The 20141-nt window shown below is 46.1% G+C and overlaps 1 protein-coding gene across 6 annotated transcripts in view; it reads right to left on the reverse strand.

Moving 5' to 3' along the window:
• Kcnk10 (potassium two pore domain channel subfamily K member 10) overlaps window positions 1–17213 on the reverse strand; it is a 139303-nt gene extending 122090 nt beyond the window's left edge. The window contains exons 1-2 of one of the 6 annotated variants that reach the window (XM_031357617.1): window positions 1283–2733; window positions 795–944 (exon numbers count right to left, since the gene is read on the reverse strand). Coding sequence is in view for 2 of the 6 variants with exons in the window: in XM_031357613.1 (XP_031213473.1) it covers window positions 13273–13324 (52 nt within the window). In the remaining 4 variants the exon portion in view is untranslated. The other 5 variants (XM_031357615.1, XM_031357614.1, XM_031357613.1 and 2 more) reach the window with 5 other exon arrangements.
• Window positions 17214–20141: the final 2928 nt, after the last annotated feature.

Genomic DNA, 20141 nt, shown 5'->3' on the forward strand with positions numbered 1-20141 from the left:
CAAGGATCATCTCACTAATACCTCGGTATCATTATCAATCACAGAGCTGGCTCTCATGTCCATAAATATAATAAACTGGAATCAAGTCTCTGTGTGATAACACCAGAAAGACATTTGTCTTTCATTAATGTTCACAAATTCTATTTCTATTAACTCTCCCACGTGAAAATTTTATCTGGATCATCTCACAGTCAATATTTGTAGTGCTCTAGTGGTCATTTGCTGGCATGGCGTAAGCAACGGAGGTGGGGGCTCCAGTTGCCTGGCACACCCTCAGCTGGGAATCAGCCAAGCTCTTCTCTGCCTTCTCACTTCAGCTTTCATGGTATAAGCAACTATGTTGCTTACAATCTATTTATGATATCACTGCCTAAAATCTCCAAGCATTACATGGAAGTGTTGCCTAGTGTTTCTATGTCGGAGATGGCAGTGAGGGACTTCAGAGAAAAACTAGTGTGTTGGATAAGCTTCATCCAGGCACACTGACAAGGCTGTAGCCAGGAGTCCAATGTGAAATGAACCAACAGTACAAATTCAATAGGATGATGGTCCATCCTAATCACTTGATGAGAGCGCTGTGACCAGAGGTTGGCAGGGACCTAGCCCTGTGCTTCCCACAGTGGCAAGAGTTTTCATTTGTTAATTCACAATTTGTACAAACTTTGAAGAACATAACAATTATTGTAAATAATGAAAATCAACTGCACTTCATTTTTCCCTCTCATAAAAAGGAGAATTATGGAAACAAACTGGTTTGATGAGGCTCAGATGAGCCCCATCAAGCCTTGGCTTACCACATTTTTGTGGCTTATTTGCCAGAATTAGGACTCAAGGAAGATGTTTTGGGATTATATCCCTTGAGAGCTGTTTTCCTTAGTGACAAGTTAGGTATCCTGAGGTCCTGTATCCATCCTCTCTCCTCATTCCACCATCAAAGCTGGTGCCTGTTGCATATGGCAGAAACACAAGGAATAATAGATCTTCAACATATGTCTTCCTCTGAGTTCCCCCAAGAAGCTAAACCCACAGTAAGATTTTGAATACCAGTAATTTTTTAGGATATGAAAAAAAAAACCCATTAGGGAATTAGAGAAAAGAGCCACAGATGGGAAGGTTGCTAAGAAACCAATAAAAGGCTCAGCAGCAAGTGAGTTATCACTGTTAGGAAACTGAGGCCTTCCTGAGTTACCCCACCCACTGCTAAGGGAATTGGGGTGTTGGTATCCAGTCAGTTGTGATTTGAGGGTCACTCTAGATGCCCTAGCTCCTCAGTACTCCCCACCTTGTATGGGAGCAATAAAGACGATTCCAGCCGGAGGGGGACAAAACGTGCCAGTTAGAAGTCTGTCAGTAGTCAGATGTGTGGTAGTCCATACCTGTAATGCCAGAGGCTGAAAGAGGAGGGTGGAAAGTTCAATGTGAGCCTAGGCTACATAGTAAAACTCACTTTGTGACAAGTAAGAACTCAGAGTGCTGAAGGGGTGAGAGAGAGGATTGGACACTGGTGAGTGTGTGTGTGTGTGTGTGTGTGTGTGTGTGTGTGTGTGTGTGTGTGTGTTGGGTCATACTGAGCTGGTAGCTATAGTAGTATACCAACCATAACCAGAAGTGGGGTTATTTTCATGAGAAACCTGCAAAATTCATTACTTCTTCTGAGATCTGTGGCTAAACAGCTGTTAGAAACAGCATGAGGGGTAAGGTGGTTACTTTTGAATCACTGTGATCAAAATACCTGCCAGAAAGAACTCACAGGAGAAAGGGGGGTCTCATTATTTCAGTGACTCAAGCCCATTGTGGAGGAAAACACATGGAGAAGAAAGCTTGTGCCAGAAGTTCCTCACACCACAGTAGGCCAGGAAACAAAACAGAACTTGAGTAAGAACCAGGCTATAACCTTCAAAAGCCCACCCCCTCCTTACATACTTTCACCAGCCATGCCCACATCCTCAAACTCTACAGCTTCCAAAATAGTACTACCCACTGGGGATAAGGGGCTCAAAACATGGACCTACAGGGAACATGGTAGATATAACCCATAACACCGAAGAATTTTTTTCTGCTTATTGTCTCAGAAGGTTCAATTCATGCTTGCTTGTCTTCATGCATTCAGGCACAACAGGAGGAACATATGACAGAGGAAGCCCTTTACCTCAGGTTGGACAGAAAGCAGACGTGTCCTGGATACCTGGTTTTAATCCACATCTCTAGCAATGAATTTCTTGCAGTGCATCATAATTACTCAATGAGGCACTTGTCTCAATGGCCAGACTGTGACTTCTCTGGGTCCTCAGACTTGGGACTTTTGCATGTGTCTATGTTCAGTACCCAGCCCCATTTCTGTTTACGCTCACTCAGTAGTGTTCAGAATTACCAGATGGATGAATAGCAACTACTGGTGCATAAGAAGCAAAGGCATCCTGACAGCCATGGGAAACAGTGGTGTGTGTAAGAGTGGAACTGTGAGACAAGGACTTAGAGAGCTCCTAAAGTCCAGCCCCCTGCGGTTGTCTCTTCTGACCGTCTTTATAACTGGGGCTGAATGCAGAACTTATTGCCTGATAAGCCTGCATTCATGCTCCTATGGAAGCTGTGTTCTCACCCTGCCAGAGAAAGGAATCAATGTGTCATAGTCTCTCATTAATTCAGGCTCAGGGGAGGACTTCTGAGCTGAGGCCACAGGGACAGGACAAGCAGGGAGGGGGTCCCATCATAGTCAAAGGAAAAACACTGCAATGTCACAATACCTCTGGACACCAGGAACAAAGCAACAGCCGGTGTGGAGGGGATGCTGGCACTGTCTATTAGGCCCGTTATGTCGGACCGACAGCTGCATGCTTCCAAGAATCATTTGAAGTTAGGAGACTATGGACACGCCATAGCTTTTCATTTATTGATTTGTTCACTACGTGTGCATAAATTACCATAAAATCAAGGGCTGAGTGACAAAGCCAGAGAAAAGATTCTTTCAAGTAAGAAATTGAATATGCAACACCCATTGCTCCACAACACACCCCCCTTTTTGCATAATTGGTTCTCATAAACCAAAGATGTCATGAAACGTTTGCCCCTAGACTGTATGTTTTTCGATTTCTATGAGTCCTATCAGAAGGCTCAAATGTCCCAATCAAGTCCAGTACCCAGTACTATCATAGCCACATAGCAGCTATCCAGCATAAACATTTAGCTAAATCCATTGTGCAGTTTACAAGTAGTTTAAATAATTTTTAAAATAAACTTTTAGTGTCTTCTTCCCATGTCACACTATTCCTGAAGATCCTGTTTTCCTAAAGAAATAAACAAGTAACCCATCAGTAACCTGCTACATTGGTCACAAAGTAGCCACCATTCATGTCACCACCTTTAAGTCACCATACCACCACCCTCACCCCTGCAAGTCAATATCAAAATCTCTTGACAAAAGACCAGAGTTTGAACTTATCCGTCCTCGTTGAGTTGGGAACACATCCAAAACCCACAGCATCTAACCAGGCAGTCAGCAAAATAACATTGTCAGAAACAAAGACAACCAGAGAACCACTGTTGTCAGGCACAGCTGTAATTACATCTGCAGTGTGTGTCACCCATGAAACCTTTCATGGTAGAAACACAAATGCTAAGTGCATTATTCACATGTGGCCTGGCCTGGGTTATAATGAAACTACTGTGGATCCAGGAGCTGAAAATGGGACTTTTAGAACCCTCCAGGTTCAATTCCCAATACCCACATGGTAACTCTCAATTGTCTGTAACTGCAGTTCCAGGGGATCTGTCCTCTTCTGGCCTCCACAGGCACTAGGCATTCATGCAGTTCACAGACAGACATGCAGGTAAAACACCCATACACATAAAATTCAAAGAAGAAAAGGAAGCGGGGCCTCTGGAAGTGTACAGTTGGCAGAAAGTTAAAAGTGCCAGTGTGGGGCTGAGTGGGCTTTCTGCCCAAGCATGAACACACCAATGCCCACTTAGGAAGCCAGGGCAATGTCCCATGTCTGTAATCCCAGAATAGTGGGTCACAACAGGTAAGGGGATCAACACCATCCAATCTACCCAATCATTGAACTCTAGGTGCAGTGAGAGACCGTGTCTCAAAACTAAAAACAGATAAACCAAAAAGGATTGGGGGGTCGGGGAAGGAATGGATATCCCAAATCTAACCTCTAGGCTACAAATTACATCAAGCACACCTGCATAGAAGTGCAAAAACACAGACACATGGACATACGCATGAATGCACGCACGCACGCACGCACGCACGCACGCACGCATGCACACAAGCACCAGTGAGACAGTGAAATGAATCAGTGGGTAAGGATGCTTAGTACCAATCCTGACTATCTGAGTTTGATCCCCAAAACCTACATGTCGAAGAAAAGAACCTACTTCCACATGTTGTCCCTGCATCTATCTATCTATCTATCTATCTATCTATCTATCTATCTATCTATCTATCTAGACAGACAGACAGACAGACAGACAGACAGATATACAAACAGAAATAGATAGATAGATAGATAGATAGATAGATAGATAATGATAAATATCACAAAAATAAATAAATAAAAATAAAATTTTAGTGTTTAAAGTACCAAGGAAGAATCCATCCTGTGGGGGCAGAAGGAGTTTCCAGGTTGAAAGAACAGAGGGAAAATAATAGGCTGGTGGGGGTGGAGGGTTAGGGTAGCATATCGGCATCTGGAGACTCTTTCAGCCCTTGGTTACCATGGTTACAGACAACATAAGAGCTGGCTCTAGTATAAGACTGGGGCTTCAGGCAGCCTCCCAGAAACCCCTCTCACCCTTCCTTAGACCCTGTCTTTGTCACTATGTATGGAAAATGACATACTCAGCAATCTCCAGTTCCTGATCCCGCTCAAGTCCACAGTGACACCCAGAGATTCCATACGCACACTGTCCTGTGCAGAACACAGAAGCCCCAGGCTTCCCTCAAAATACAAATCACATGGAGAATAAACCAGATGTTTAGAGTTGGGAAACGCGGGAGCTCTGATGCAGCCTACTTCCAGGAAACCGTTTAGTCAAGATTACAGGGAATATGCAATGGCTTGTCAAAAGAATACTTACTGGAAAAATGACAGGGGTTGCCAACTGTCCTCCTCCACCAGCTTGTCACTGTGGGTGCCTGTCGCCCCAGGCACACCGTCCCTGCTGTCTTAGTGAGCTAACAACTCATGTTTCAACCACACATTTGAGGCAGTGTCATCATTGGTATGGACACCCCAAATCCCAACACTTGGATTGCACAGACCAGAAACCATCCTGCTTTTTCTGGTTTTATTCAAGAACACTGAGTGCAGCTTGTTTTTGTGTTTTGTTTTATTTTCAGTTTTGTCTGTCTGTTTTGAGACTCACTATGGGTTCTCATATAAATAGCTCAATATACTTTCTTTTTTGATAGTGGTGGGAATGGAACCCAGGGCCTCACATGTACCAGGCCTGCTAAATATTGGGGTTATTTGGTGGTAGGCAATGCAGTAAAATACTAAGGTTTCATGAGGACTCTCCGGAATGAACTGAGCAAGCATCATTCTGCAGAGTTATTTCACAATAACCTATCACTGATGTTGCTGCTGGTACTGCTACTGCTTTTGTTTCCAGTACTTTGGCTACAGTTTTGTTGTGTGTGTGTTGTGTTGTGTCATGTTGCTTTTCACTGAGATTGAACTCTAGGACTTTTATAACCCAGGCATTCCAGGCAAGCACTCTACCTCTGGGGTAGAGCCCAGACAGACCTGGATTTTCTTTTTTGTTTGTTTGTTTTTTGTTTTTTGGGGGTTTTTGTTTGTTTGTTTGTTTTGTTTTGTTTCCTTCAGAGTCTTTGTTGAAACTAGCTGTATCTCGCAGAACACACTTTAGGAAATGCTATAATTTTCCAGCTTATAAATCATAGTTACATTTATCTCAATTGATCATCTCAATAGCTACAAAGAGCTATCATGAACTGTGTTTTATCCAGGAAAGAAAATAAGGCTCAAGAAGAATAAGTGACTTTTTCAAGTCCACACAATGATCTGGTGTCAATACAGCAACCTAAATAGGCTAAGACATTCAGACAAGAAAGTCAGAAGAGAGATAACTCAAATATTGTGATTGCAAACTATATGTTCTTTCTCTGGTCTTTTTTTTTTTTTTTTAAAGATCAGAACAGCCTAGGCTTCATAAACCCGGACTGAGAGTATTGGGGTGCTAAGAGACTCCTAATAGGGGTGCTTCTGCTGTGGAACACCTCCCTGGTAACCTGGACACTGTCCCAGGTGCTTCTCATACCAGCATAGGGCACCCATCATCTATGAGGTGCTTAGAAGAGTTCTGAATGTGTCATTTCATTTCAACTCATCTTCATAACAAACTGTGGATGAGCTGGATATAATTTTTCCATTTTACAGCTAAAGAAGTCAAGTCAAAATGAGAAATTTTCCCTAGTCAGTTACTACTAAGCAATACAGCTCAAATTAAGACCAAAGTAATCTATCAAAGAAGGAAGGGACTCGATGGACTCGATGGGATCAACAACTCGATTCTCTCCTTTTCTATAGGAACAGCAGAGACAGCCCAAGAACTTAGACGCTCATACTCTCTGCTGCCACGATTCATAGGGAGGCATCTTACCTTGAATCTAAGTTAAATGATTACAGTGTGCATTTATTTTTTTCTCGAGCCATTCTAGTCCTGAATATACTAGACCAAATAGGACCTGAGTTCTTTCTATATGGTCTCAACTTCTGCTGTGAGAAATGAACGCCTCTAGCCTAAAACAACATTCTCAACCAGTGGATTTTAGGACATGGGTCAGGTTGGTTTGTGATTAAAATAGGTGAAAAATTAACCATCTCCAGTTTGAAACAAAAAAAAAATGGCAATAAACTAATAGGTAGGGACTTTTTAGCTCTAATCTCCTCTCGCCATTTCTTTAAATAGTCACCTAACTTCTTGGCCCCCACAACAAAGGTGATGGGTGTGCAAATATCACAACTGACACACACACGGCATTGGTGAAGAAAGTCAGGCTTTATAACCATTCTATGGCACTCAGTTCCAGATCCTAGGAGGGACAAAGTAGAAATCTCAGATTTCTTCCATAAACCATTTCTGTAAACATGGGATCTCTGCTTTCCCCCATTCTGGGTGACAGTGATAAGTCTCATAGACAGCGCTAAGCTGCTGGGAAGGACCCAAAGGACCAGTGTCCAGAAGAGGATGATTCTTAAAGACAGAAATAAGCCATCTGGGTGTAAATCCACATAGTGACCTCACTCTAACGCCACATTTAGGTTCCATAACAAAGCCTTCAGATGGACCCTAAGCAGATCTAACTCAGTATGAGCCACCCACTAGGTCCCCCTCTTAACAAAATCTGAGAAGAAACAATTGTTTTTATTCACCTTTCTGCTTTCACTAAGGGACTAAATTGTGGGCAAATGGCTTCTTTCTGCTTTTTTTAAAATCATTTATCATTCTGTGTGAGTATGTGCGTGCATGTGTGCCTGTGTGTACATGTGCATGTGCATATGCATGTATGTGAGCATGTACGTGTGTGTGTGAGAGAGAGAGAGACACAGAGACACAGAGACAGAGAGAGAAAGACACTGAGAGGAAGAGATTGATTTCCAGTAGACTAAAAGTACAAAGCAATTCACTAGCTCATTGCGCCTCTAGTAACCTTCACACCACAGCTCAGCTATGATTGAAGTTTCCCAGTTGGAGGCAAAACAGCACTGTGTTTCTCAAATATGCCTGACTTAAGATAAAGCCAAAGCATAGTGATGATAGAAATGGGATGAACGGCAAGGGTCCACATGCCCTGTCTTCATTCTACAAGAGAAGAACCAACTGTGCTGTAAAGGAATCTCAAACCAAACCTCAGCTCAGAAAAATCTCTGGAACATCATCCTGCTGTAATTCCTCCACTAATTATGGTGATTTGGGCTCTTTATTAATTGCATTTGGAATGCTGATCTTCTGAAAGTTGGATATTAAATCAGAAATAGATGATTTCCTTTCCAGAGAACCTAAACTGTGCAAATATATGTTTGGAAACACACTAATGAAGACAGCACTCATGGGACCCCACCAACTCAATATAGCTCCCGTTCACCACAGACTGATATCTCCCTTGGGCCAGGATGGAAGGTGGGCTCCGCCTTCTACATGCTGATCCATGCTGTAACATGTATGTAGCTTATGCAGGTGCAAAAAAGTTGCTGAAACAGGCCACAGCTGGAGACCCACTGGCCACCTCCACTCTCCCAGGGAGACTTGTGAGTGTATTGCCAAGTAGGAAGAGGGGGTGACCTTGGAATTGATAAGCCATGGAGGGAAAGGAGGTGTGACTGATGGTACCCTGGATAGAGGCAGTCAATGACCCGGGATCAGCCTCTGTTCGCTACCTATCTGAAGTCTGAGGGTCGCAAAGAAGTTAGTTGCCTCTCCTTTTTCTACATCCTAGCTTTCCCAGCAGCAAGACTAAAACTCTTAATATCTGCAAAAAATAGTTGCTTGAAGAATAAATGACATCATTTGTGAAAAGTGTTCTGTAAACTGAAAAGTGCTACACAAAAGGTGAAGGATTTCCTGGAACTCTCCATTGAAAGTGCAGCTTTTTTAAAGAACCCAGCTCCCGTTCGGAGGTTTTATTTATTCCTTAAGTGTATTAAAGTCCCTGAAAATAGCCACAGATCCATTATTAGCTGAACACTGACCAGATCTTTGTCTGGCCAGACACACCCATCTGGCATCACTACCTCACGCTCACAACAGCCTTTCAGTTCCTGGAGAAAGCAAGGGAAAGGAAAGCAGCTACAGGCTTGAGAACCGGGAAGGAAATGAGACAGACTGAGAAGAGGAAATGGGAAAATGGATGTGTGTTCTGGCCCTGTGCTACTGAAGACAGCCTCCTTCTTCTTCTGGCTTTATTTGTACTTTGTGGTTTGCAACTTTGAGGAGTCTAGAATTTCATGATACCAGAGCCTTGGATACCCTCCAGTCCCTCCATTCACCTGTTTATTCATCCATCATCCAAACTTCAATAGATCTGGCTCTCCCCCCCCACACACACACACCCCTAATCCTTGTTAATCCTTCCCTATCTCCCTTCCTGTCTCTATTCATCCATCTATCTACCCATCTGTCTGTCCATTCATCCATCCACCCATCTATCCATCAAATTCATCATGAGACAATGGGTTTCTAAGTGACTAAGGTTTGCCAGGCACTTCCTGTGGCACTGGAGTACAATTTTGAACAAGATGAGGAAGTGCCTGCTCATGAAGCTCGAGCGCTAGTAAAGGTGTTTGGCATCCAACGTGATATGTAAGTAAGGTGGCTCCAGACTGCAACTGCCAGGAAGGGCTCGACAGATGATACATCCTAGAACCTGACAGAGACGGAGAACTAGTCCTTCAGGGGAGGTAGCGTGTGACCTGAGAGGAGCCAGGTGTGTGACTACTCACCACCAGCAGCTAAGCAATGCAATTCCTTTACAGAAAAGGAGGAGAGGGGGGAGAGGAGGAAGACAATCCCCTGCCTCAGGTACTCAAAGATCAGAACAAGGGTGGGGTGAGGTGGGAAGGGGGAGGTACACAAAGAGCCCACAGGTACACAGAGGCCATAGCCATGGCTGCTTTCTAAACAGAAAGAAAGGAAGGCCCAGAGAGGCTAAGGGAAGACCCTAAAGCCACACAGCCAGGAAATGATGCAGCTGCTTCCAGAACCTAATTCTTCCCACCCCTGAGTCTTGAGTTTTCTCCACTATATTGATCCACTTGCCTCAAGCCATGAGAGAACATTCTGCATTGATGTTTCTGGGGCTTAAAAGCCTTTAACGTGCCGGAGCAGCAAGCAAATCTGGAGTAGGCAGGAGAATAGCACTAAATGATTCTGGTGAGTTGGCATGACTACCCCTCCTCTGCCTAGCCTTCTCTCTCTTTACTCTCTTCCTTCTCCTTTACCTCCTTCCAATAAGTTTTGACAGTCCTTGAGTGTTGGAAGACTCGCCAGGCAGATGTCCCAATAGTCTATTAGACACATGCCAGAAGAGTGACTAAGAGTCCAGGTTTTAGTCCAGTCCTACTCACGACTAGCCGGGCAACTCTGAGCAAGTTGCTTGACCTTCCTGTTCCACAGTTCCCTCGTTTTTAAAAGTAGGACAACACTTTCCTCCTAAACTGCTTGTCAACATTAAGGAAATTAACACATGAGAAGCATTCGGCCGCTATCTGGCTGGTGATTCTAAGACACACCCAAGGTCAGACTCTAGTCACCTGCGCCTTCAGAAACAAAAGGTGTGAACCTCAGGAAAGGCAGTTTCATGGTGTCCTGGCAACAGCAACGGTCAAGTAGGACAGTAACATGGTGTCAAATAAGAACTATGAAAACGAGTCTGAAGACTGAGTCCTCTTCCAGAGGCCCCTGGTTCAATTCCTGGCACCCACATGGCAACTGGATAAGCATCTGTAACTTCAGTCAGTTCCTAGGGTGATCTGATGCCCACTTCTGGCCTTCATGAACAGTACTTGCATGTGGTACACAGGCAAAACACCCATACACCTAAAACTAAATGAAGAATGTTTTAAATAATAAAGATAATAAAGTAACAAAAGCAAACCAGAAGGGGACCAATGAGAGGGAGGGAGGAGGAGTGGGGTAAGGTGTTGGGGTGGAGAATATAAATATGAGTAAAGTATAATGACACATAGGAATGAAGATTTCATTATGAAACCCATTTCTCATATGCTAATCAATTTTTTTAATTAAAAAAAAAAGAATTGTGAGCATAAGTGATGGGATTAATGGTCCTGAAGCACCTGGGCTGGCTGGTGAAATACTGTTCTTTTTATTGTAGTGTTTATTTTTAGCATCTGTGGTTGTAACTGTAGACGCTTCTAGTATGTTCTTCTCTGTATCAGGCTGAGAAACACAGAAAATTCGTGGGAACCACTTGTCACAGAGACACAAGAAGATGTTTCAGAAATAAGTTTTCAAACCCAGCATCAGGAACACAAACCCTTGATGTTCCTAGTAGAATTCCAAAAGCTATCTACCCCTCCTCTGTCAACTGCTGCCCCCTGGGGTCGTCTCACCCTAGAATGCCCCCCTTCTCCATACCAGACCTGCCCCAGCTGTATCCCGGTCCTTGGAAGTTGACCTGGGTGCTTCTTTCACAAGTCTTGTGGATTTCAGGTCACTAAAGCTTCTCTCTGCATCATCTCTCCACCTCCAACGCCACCGCCTTGGCGAGTGTACTGTTGCTTGTGGTCCCTAGAATTGCAATCGTCTCATTCCAATGGTTCTGAAACTTAGCTCAGATCACGTGACTCTGGCTTGAACCTCTTTAAGGCTTAAAATAAAGACCCCTCTTCCTCAGTCCCAAACCTGACTCTATCACAACCATCACCGGGGCTTTGGAGATCCCCAACCACGCCTTACAGCACGAATTCCTTACTGTCTCTCTCCTCCGGGCTTGGGACACTGTTTTCAGCTCCTCAAATGCACATGTTCCTTCTGCTCTGTGGACTTCTGCTCTGCGGTTCCCTCCAAGGAAGGCAGAGCCCCTTCTCACTGGCCAGGGAACGGCCACTCTAGGTGCCAGGACCATAGGGGTGTCTTTTCCTCACCAAAACCACCTGTCATCCTTTCCTCCAGCCTTTGTCAATCTGCTCGTTTTGTTTCAGACAGGGGAGAAGCCCAAGTTGACTTGGAACTCACAAGATAGCCTCATGTTAATTAAAGCTCAAACTAATGGAAATCCTGCCTCAGGCTCCCCATTGCTTACATACAGGCACAAGCCACCACACCCAGCTTCAAGGTTTTCTATCAGACTTTCTTAAAGCCCCATGGCGCCCACAGAGTCCGCCACACTTTGAATCCCTAACGCCTCCCTGAAGTGACTAATTTTGACCCAACACCCACACTGTAAACTCTAAGAAGACACATATTTTGTCTGTCCTCTTGTGACTATATTTCCAGGTCTCAGACTGTGGCTGATGTGAAACATGTATTTGACAAATAAATCCTGCAATGATTAAAACTAAAAGCCAAATTAGCAGGCAGGCTTCTTAATTTCCAGAGATTTGGAAACCAAACAGAAGACTGAGGTTGTACTGAAGGGGTCTGCAATCTGAAGGGCAATACCTCTTCACTCACTCTCCAGCCAGTCAATTCATAAGACATTTACTTCACACAGAACTTGCTTTCCTGGATCTAGTCTGGGGAAGGGAAGAAATGAAGTCATAAAGAAATTGAAAGGGAAGAACTGAGCTGAGTGGGAATTAGATATGATCAAGATATATTGTATAAAACTGTCAAAGACTAATAAAATGATATTCTTTAAAAGACCCATTCAAGCACTGCCTACCCTAATTCAGCCTGGATACGAGCTAAGAGGTGACTGGACATACGGTTTCAACTCGTCCTGCTCCCATACTATTTACTCAGAGCTATAATATCGATGCGTTAACATGGGGGGGAGAGCAGTGGCCAAGGCCAGGAGTGTGGCACACCCACACAACCTGCCTTAATCCCTTTTACAGGAAAGGAAAGTGAGCTCACATTCCTAAAAGTATACCACACTATTGTGTGCGTGAGTACACTGTAGGTCACTCCGTGAGCCCTTTCCAGACCCACCCTTGTCGAGGAAACCATTCCCCACACCCCTTCTACAACCTGAGCTAAACTAACCTAGCCGGCAGGATTAGTAATAAGACAGAGGGAAGACTCCGGAGGCCCCTTGGGCTCCATTATGCTACATGCCCTAGGAGAGAAGTGTTACCCCAGGGACAGCTACTGCAGATCTCAGCCTCACACGCTGCCAAGAAACCTGTCCCTCTGAGGACACGCGGGCCATGAGGCGCAGCTCCAGGTCCAGTGAGAGGCACCCCACCCATCTGCCAGAGAGACAAAGATCACTAGAAACAAAGGACACACACACACACACACAGGCACACGAACATGCACACTCACAAAGTCAAAAGCAAATACTAACTCTTGGTACAATTTCAAAACAAACAGCAGTTTGGTGTAGCTTTAAATAGAAGGTGAAACCGTCCTAGAGGGACAATGATTATGTGATCCTGACAGGCGCGATCTGGGTTCCGAACCCACGCTGCCTCCGCCCTCCTCCCACCCACGCTGCAGTTGTCAGGCGCATTTCCCAGCCTCAGGACGCATGCTGCCTGCCGGGAGCAAGCCCATCCACACAGTGAGGCACCCGCAGGTGAAAGAGAGCCAGGGTAGCCCGAAGTAGGCAATACCAACCTTTAGGATCCCAGTTCACCTGCTTTCTTGGCGTCTCGATTGGAAATTTCATTGCTCCGTTGCCCACAGGGGGATGAAATGAAAAGAATCAAAATAATAATAATAATAAAGTCTTCACGATTTACAACTCGTTGGTTAAACAGACCAACGGAACAATTTGTGAGGATGGAGGAGCATCGAAGTGGCTCGTGGGGAGCCCCAGAGAAAGACAAGCGGGAAAATACTAGCTGAGGAAAGCACCGAGCACTGGCTTAGTTGGGTGTTTGCACCGGTTAAGGGGTGGCCAGCTGCTGCCCTTGTGGGTGAAAGAAAAAGTAAGATCGGATGCTGAGGGTGGTTCCGAGAGGATGAAAGAGCCGGGCTGCTTCTGCAAAAGCACGGTAGGCAGATTCGAGGCTGAGCAGCCGCCGGGCGGAGGCCGGAGAGAAGCCCACCGCAGCGTCCCTCGGGTCCCCAAAGGCGTGTTCGTACCCCCTCTCTCGCATCCACACACACGCACACACACACACGCACACATACATACATACACACATACACACAGGCGCGCACACACCCGGCCGCGCGCTCCAGCGGACACGTCAGCCTCGCTCGGCTGAGCACAGAGCACTCGCCCCTCCCCAGCCGGGGCTCCTCGCCCCCGGGCGACGCCCCCCACTCTCCGCCCGCTGAAAGCCATTGGACAGAAGGGTGGCGCGGCGCCCCGGGGAGCTCGCGGCTAAGGCGACCCTCCCCGTGGCGCGCTGCAGGTGCCGCGCCACTGCGGGAGAACGCCGGGCGCGCGTGGATCCCGGACACCCCGTCTCGTCGCTAGGCGGTGGCGGACCTGTCCTCCCTCGGGCTGCGCGGAGACTGCGAGCAGAGGGCGCGGCTGCTACTTACTGGCGCGGCCGCAGCGTGCTCGGTGGAGTTGCAGCCGGAGACACGCTTGGCTGCCTGGAAGGCTCCGCAGGAGGCGGAGGAAAGGGCCTGCCTGCCGCGGCCCCACCGCAGACCTCGGCCTGGGGGGGTGACCTCCTTTCACCGCTCCCACCCCGGGTGCCTGCTCTTTCTCTTTTGTCACTTCATTTTTGGTACTCCACTCCCTGCTCCCCAGCGTGGTCCTCTCGCCTGAGTCCCGAACCCAGGTCTCCGCGGTGCTACTGAGTGAAGGAAGCTAATACCAGCCATGAGCCTTTTGTTCTGGGACCGCTTGGCCTTGGCTGCGCTCTCACCGCGCCTAGTTCCCTAGGCACAGCTTGGTCTCTTCCCCAGCTACCTGTAGCCGGACTAGGGCTCCTGCTTGGAGGCTGGGGAGATGGGCTGGGGAGAGCCTCTGAGGCCCAGGAGGAAAGTGGAGTTGCTAAGGTTTGGCTAAGGAGGTGGCCCAGGGGAGCCCATGAGAATCAGCCAATGGTGGGTGCAGGAAGACCTCAGCCCTGTTCTCAGAGAGTTAGGGAGATGCCCCACCCCCACTATCCTCGTCCTGGAATCCCTAGGTGGGTTTCCACCTAGATAAAGCCAGAAAAGGCTAACAGTGCTCGGGTGCTCTTGAAAGAGCCACCAGAGTATCCATATGAATTCTGCTTGTAAGTTCCCTGGGGAGCCTAGCAGCAGAGACTTGCACATAACAGACACTCAAAATAATTAACAACAACAACAATAATGATGATGTATGCTAAAGGAAGTGTAATGTTTGCTAAAGGAAGGTTTGGTTAGCACACTGTGGTGTTGAATAGGAAGTTCAACTCAGTCCCTTTGTCTATAAGTAAGATCACTAAAATCTCTTATTCATTCAGCATCTACAAACCGAAGTCCTTCTGTGTGACATCACTAAGCCAGGTGCTGGCCACCTGGCAAAGGGTAAGACTGACGTGGACCTGTGCTTCGAAGAACTAGTGCTAGGAGGTCAGATTGATTGTTACTGCCTTAACTTAGGGAAGAAAAAAGTGACAACTACCCATTTCCCAAGTCTGTCAGCTGTGATTCTCAAACCCTAGACTAGCCTGGCATTCAAGATACCTTGGAGGTCCATGGGAGGCCTGGGTAAACTTATCAACACACACACACATACACACACACTTCTGGGGCACGCTCTATGGGGAGAGCTACTGTGGGAAGTGCTTTGTCACTGACTTCCCAAGCAGCCCAGACACAAGCTTTGAGTTCTCTGCAGACCAAGTTCAAGGACAGCCAGCACCACACTGAGGTGCTGCTCTGCCTCCTGAGCCCTTTGGATGGCTTCCCCGAGTGCCTCAGAGCAGCCTCCTCTGGGCTGTTTTCATACTTGCCCCTCCTTGGACTTCGAGGACGACGAACAAGGCAGGAACACAAAGCAAATAGAACTTCCTCATTTCCCAGTGGTAAGCCCCAGAGAAACTGGTATACATAGGAATTCTTTACCCAAGCCCACAGAAAGGAGACCCTCAGAAGCACTTTCAAGCCTCACTCTACCCTCTCCTCCCTTCATCTCCACTGGAGTCAGCCAGGAACCAACAGAGAAGCACACCTCCCCAAAACCCCTTTAGGTGAGGAGGCAAAACAGCTTATTTAATGCAACTTCGCCTCTCTCCTCTCTTTCTCCATCAGTTTCCTCCATTTCTCTGAGGATGCTCTCCCTGGCCTCTTTGTACAGAGGTGAAGACTTCTGCTTAGGGGAATAAGAAATACCCCCCAGGGTCACAGAAGGGAGACCTAGACCCCAAGTTTATCTGACCCAAAGACCCATCGTCTCTATACCAAAACCTTGGGGTCTAGGACCATGAATCTGACCAGATGTGTTCTTTTGAGTAATGATGGTCCAAATATTGGGTTATCCAAACTCCAGTCTCTTCCCCTTTGTATAAGGAACTGGGCTATCCTGCATTCAAGGAGGTCAACATTAAGGAATTCTATCACTGCCCAAGGCACCATTCCTTGGAACAAACTGCAGTCTCCTGATGCATTGCCATTCAGCCAATCAACAAACACAGAGCATCCCTTATGTCCAAAGTAAGTTGCAGGTCTTCCTTAAAAGTGATTTTGACCTCTAGGTAATAAATGACCTCCCCACCCCAATAGCAGGAGGACAGTTATGGGGAAGTTGGGAGACATGGGGCAGACCCTCCTGGCCCTGGAAACAGAATTCGTACATAGCTGTTGGTTGGGTTAGAGTCTTGCTCTGGCCACTGGCATGGGGGAACATCTCTGCACTGAATCACTGGATTCCTTCCCTCTTGCCTTTCAGGGGCCACTCATCTCTGGAGCATTCCCTCAACCCCACTCTCATCCTCAAAGACAAGTTTATGGGGGGGGGGGGACAAAAATGAAGAAATTCCAGTACCCTCCCTGCAATGCGTGTGAAATTAAATGTAATTCTTCCAAAGCTGAGATGCAAGACCACCACCCCTCAAAACAAACAAACAAAAACTAGCACCTTAGCCCATTAGCTAATTAGCACATTAACTCTTCGTGCCTCCCTACCCCCTCCCCGCCCGCTTCCATCACAGTCAATTTACATTGATTGGTTGGTTGGGTTGGTTATTTGGGGACTCATTCCACTTACCCAAAGGAGGAAGAAAGCAATAATCTATGTAGGGAAAAAACCTCCACAAAACGGGCGGTGCGGAGTGATTGGGTCTCGCTCTGCGCCACAGCAACTTCCATGGCTATTGCTGCGGGCCAGTTAGGACTGGTGGAAAGAGCCCGCCTCGGGTTTCTGCCGCAGGAAAACAAAGCGTCTTGTGGAAAATCTCCCTGCGTTCTCTGTCCCCAGCCAGGAGCCCCTGACTGGCAGCAGTGTCGTCCAGAGTGCGCTGGGTTTTCTGCCCCGTCCCTGCAGCTCAAGAGTAGAGTTGCAGCACTCTTTAACGCTAGCGGCATGGCCCGGCGTGGGAGGGATGGGGAAACCCCAAAACCTCAGTCATCTCTGATGACGAAGTTTGCCTGAGTTGGCAAGCCCTTACCCATTCGCTTCGCAGCCTGGGGCTGACACAGTGAGACCTGAGGGGGCAGCTAGTTACGTGGGGCGGACAGCTCAAGCAGGGAATCGCTGCACTCTATTCGGAGGCAAGGCAGGAGAAAATCCTGGGACAGCAAATCTCGGGGAACGATGAAACAGCCTGAGGGAAGGGGGTCCGTGCTTAGCAAAGGGTAGAGGGGTGGGTCTGATCAAAATCTACTTTAAATTCCCAAATAAGTTCATGCACCTGCATAGAATTATTTCCCTTGGGTTTCACCATTCCTCTCCCAAACCCAGAGGAAATCCTTGTACTTTAACCTTTTCAATACATGAGAGACAACACCAAGTCCTCTTTTCAAAAGACTTGCACTATGATTTGTATGCTGTTTTATGAAGATATCACCTAAATATGTGTGTGCGTGGGGGCACACGCATGTACACACACACACACACACACACACACACACACACACACGGGAATACATCCATTCATTATGGAAAGATTATCCATTGGCACTAACTTAAATTGCTACCAGAACTATTTTTCCCATGGCAGTGTCTCCACATGGTTCTCAGTATTCAGTGACTCCTAATGTTTCCTGTCCCAACCATCATCTGGGAAAGCTACCCGTAAGTATATGTTGCTCTCAGCTTGGGCTGTGCTTTGGCATGGAAAAGCCAGAGACAAATCCACAACAAAAGGGCAGAGGGTGTCAGATGGCCCTGGAAACGTGGATCTGGGATGCCCAGTAACGAACTGTGTGCGCATATCCTGCAGAGTTATTTTGATGACTCAAAACTCTGAGAACTATCAAGGACAGCATAGCATGCACTCCCAAGATGCTGTAATCAAACTTCAGTCTGATGGAGATATGTCAAAACCAGGCACCGTACCGGTCCCATGTAAGCACTCTCTGTTTTAAATCTTAGCTCTAAGAGAGTAATATTGAAATTCCCATTGGGCGTCATGCCAAGCATCTTACCCAAAATGAATAGCCAAAATCCTGCTTCTCCTGTTACAGTGACCACCTCTCTCCTGGTTACTACCAAAACGTAAACCCAAAGGCTTGAGGTTGTTTGTTTTGTTTGTTTCCCAGTTTTGTTTGGTTTGGCTTCTTGTTTGTTTGGTTTGGTAAGAGCTTAAGTTGGAACTAACTTTTTCCTTCAGATTTTTATTTTGGAAAAAAAAAATCAGCCAATGCTATAACCTCCTCGCTTGGGAGGCTGAGTTGAAAGGATCATAAGTTCAAGGCTTTCATGAGCTACAGAGCCAGTTCAATGCCAACCTGGATAACTTAGAGAGACTGTGTTACAAAATAATTTTTTAAAGGGCTATAGCTAGTAGTGAAGCACTTACCTAGCACACATAAGGTCTTAAAACCAAACCACATCACCACCACCACCAAAAAAGGGAAGAAAGGGAAATTATCAAAAACTATGGTTCTTTGGGTTTTGCCGTGGGACCTGGGAGGTGATTCAGTGGATGAAACATAGGCCTGAGGATCTACGCTCAGATCTATAGACCCCCACCCAAAGTCAAAGCTGGTAGCACACACCCGTAATCCCAGCTCTTACCCTGAGACAGGAAGTTGAGCTAGGAAGCTCCCGGAAGCTCTTGAGCCAGCTAGCTTGCTTTGTGATACAGAGACTTCATTTCAAACAAGATTCAACATGAAGACCAACACTCACTAGAAGTTGCCCTCTAACCTCCCTGCACACACACGCACATGCACACACACGCATACACACACGAGAAGGTTTTTAAAAGGCAGTATTGTGGTTTAAATGTTCCAAGAATGTTGTTAAAACATAATCCCTAGTGTAATGTTATTAAGAAGTGAGGTCATTGCTGGGTGATTAATGCAGGAGGGCTCCACCCTCATGAGCAGGGTTAGATACTTTCCGAAATGTTTGAAGGTGCCAGGAAGGCCCTTCTTCCTTCGAGCCACGTGAGAGTGTGGCAGGAAGGTGCTGTCCTGGAAGCAGAAACAAGGGCTACCAACTATCAAACTTGCTGGCACCTGGCACTTGCACTTTTCAGCCTGTAGAACTGGAGAAATATTTTATATTTGAAAACCATCCAAAGTAAAGTACTTTGTTACAGTGACTCGAATGGACTAAAACAACCAGGATGTAATCAAAGGTGGCATTTGGTTGCCATGCCTACCTAGCGTATTCTTGGATACCCATTGGGGATGGGTTCCAGGACCCCCCATCCCAAACTCCAAGAGGGTTCAAAGCTCATGCAAAATGTCAAAGCACTTGCATTGTGTCTTCTACTTTATTTTTTTAAGATTTATTTTTATTATTTTTATGTGTATGTGTGTCTGTGTTCATGTCCTAAGATGCCAAAAGAGGCCTTGAGGTCCCTTAAAAGTGGAGCTTCAGGAGTTTATGAGCTGCCCAGTGTGAGTCGGTCCTCTGAAATAACAGCAAGTGCTCTTAACAAATGAACCATCTCTCCAGCCCCTCTCTCTTCTACTTTAAGCCATCTATAAATTACTTACAAACCCAGTACAATGTAGGTGCTATTTGAATAGCAGTTAGGCTGTGTTGTTTGAGGAGTAATGACAAGGAGGAGTATGCACATGCTCAGTACAGACACGGTTTTTCAAAGGTTGGACGTGGGGCCTGCTGAGAAGGAAGGCTATGCTCCATATGACCATATTCTAGAATCATTTCTTTTTTTAGTATTGATGGTTTTTAAGGTTTGTTGTGTTGTTGTTATGTCTTTTTGTTTTGTTTTGCTTCTTGGTTTCGGTTTGAGGGTTTTGTTGTTGTAGTTGTTTGTCTGTTTTGATTTTGAAAAAGGATCTTATTTGGTAAGAGTTGTCTGAAACAGGTTGGCCTCAAACTCATGGCATTGTCCCTGCCTCAACCTACTAAATACTGAGGTTACCGGTATATGCCAGCATACCCAGCATAAAGATTTTTTTTTATATGAATATGGGTG

Source organism: Mastomys coucha, unplaced genomic scaffold, assembly GCF_008632895.1.
Source record: "Mastomys coucha isolate ucsf_1 unplaced genomic scaffold, UCSF_Mcou_1 pScaffold6, whole genome shotgun sequence".
NCBI lineage: Eukaryota > Metazoa > Chordata > Mammalia > Rodentia > Muridae > Mastomys > Mastomys coucha.